Raw genomic sequence first — 1,065 nt, 5'->3', positions numbered from 1 at the left:
CCCTGCAGCACAGCCAGGGATGTGGGATGCAGCCTGCAGCGGGACAGGGCAGCCCATGGGCGCAGCCACGTCCCCACCACAGCTTTCCCCCCGCAGATAACTGCCGTGCTGTGGCTGCTCCCCCTGGGCCCGCGTTTCCGCGTTGCCCAACTTCGGGGCCAATAAAAGGCATTGGGAGCGATGAGGGGCACGGGGCGAGGATGGCGAGCTGCTGGGTGCTGGTGCTGGCGCTGCTGGGGGGGGCCTGCGCCCTCCCGGCCCCCCTGGGCTACCCCCAGGCTCTGGCCCAGGCTGTGGACTCCTACAACCAACGGCCTGAGGTGCAGAATGCCTTCCGGCTGCTCAGCGCCGACCCCGAGCCCGGCCCGGTGAGTGCATGTGGGGACAGCGTGGGGAAACCACGAGGACACCATGGGAGATACTGGGCACATCGTGGGGAAGGCGTGGGGAGGTGTGCAGGCATCATGGGGACGGCGTGGGGACACTGTGGGGAACATCAGAGGAACCTCCTGGGAACGGCATGAGGACATGGGAGGGACAGCGTGGGGACACAAATGCTGAGGACACCTTTGGACATCAAAGGGACATCATGGGGAAACCCTGGGGAAGGCATGGGGTCGGTATGGGGCCGTGGTGGGGCCAGCCGGGGGACATGAAGAGGGGAAGCAGAGCTGCTCCCCCCGCCCGGCTCTGAGCCGTGCCCGGAGCAGCCGGGGCTGCCGGGTGGCTGCCACCACGCTGTGCCCTGCCCCCAGAACGTCCAGCTCAGCTCCCTGCACAACCTCAACTTCACCATCATGGAGACGCGGTGCCAGGCGCGCTCGGGCGCCCAGCTGGACAGCTGCGAGTTCAAGGAGGACGGGGTGAGCGCCGTGCTGGGCTGGGGGGCGCCGGGGGCTCCCGGGGGGAGGGACGGCCCCGTGCTCAGTGTCCCCCTGCTCACAGCTCGTCAAGGACTGCGCTGCGCCCGTGGTGCTGCAAGGCGGCCGCGCCGCGTTCGATGTCACCTGCGTGGACTCCATGGCTGACGTGAGTGGGGACACCATGGGGGTGGTCCCAGGGGTG

At 68.8% G+C, this 1,065-nt stretch overlaps 1 protein-coding gene across 1 annotated transcript; it reads left to right on the top strand.

The window, feature by feature from the left end:
- Positions 1–200: 200 nt before the first annotated feature.
- On the top strand, positions 201–1,029 carry LOC122191401 (cathelicidin-1; the record flags this gene model as incomplete). Its single annotated transcript, XM_042891661.1, has 3 exons — positions 201–368; positions 756–863; positions 946–1,029. Coding segments are annotated over exons 1-3 (360 nt in total), but the record flags the coding sequence as incomplete, so codon positions are not given.
- Between the last annotated feature and the right edge of the window lie 36 nt (positions 1,030–1,065).

Source organism: Lagopus leucura, unplaced genomic scaffold (assembly GCF_019238085.1).
Source record: "Lagopus leucura isolate 7727_CA_CO unplaced genomic scaffold, USGS_WTPT01 34402-0_obj-0_obj, whole genome shotgun sequence".
Classification (NCBI taxonomy): Eukaryota; Metazoa; Chordata; class Aves; order Galliformes; family Phasianidae; genus Lagopus; species Lagopus leucura.
The sequence above is the reverse complement of the archived record's forward strand: the minus strand, read 5'-3'. Positions and strand labels throughout refer to the sequence as shown.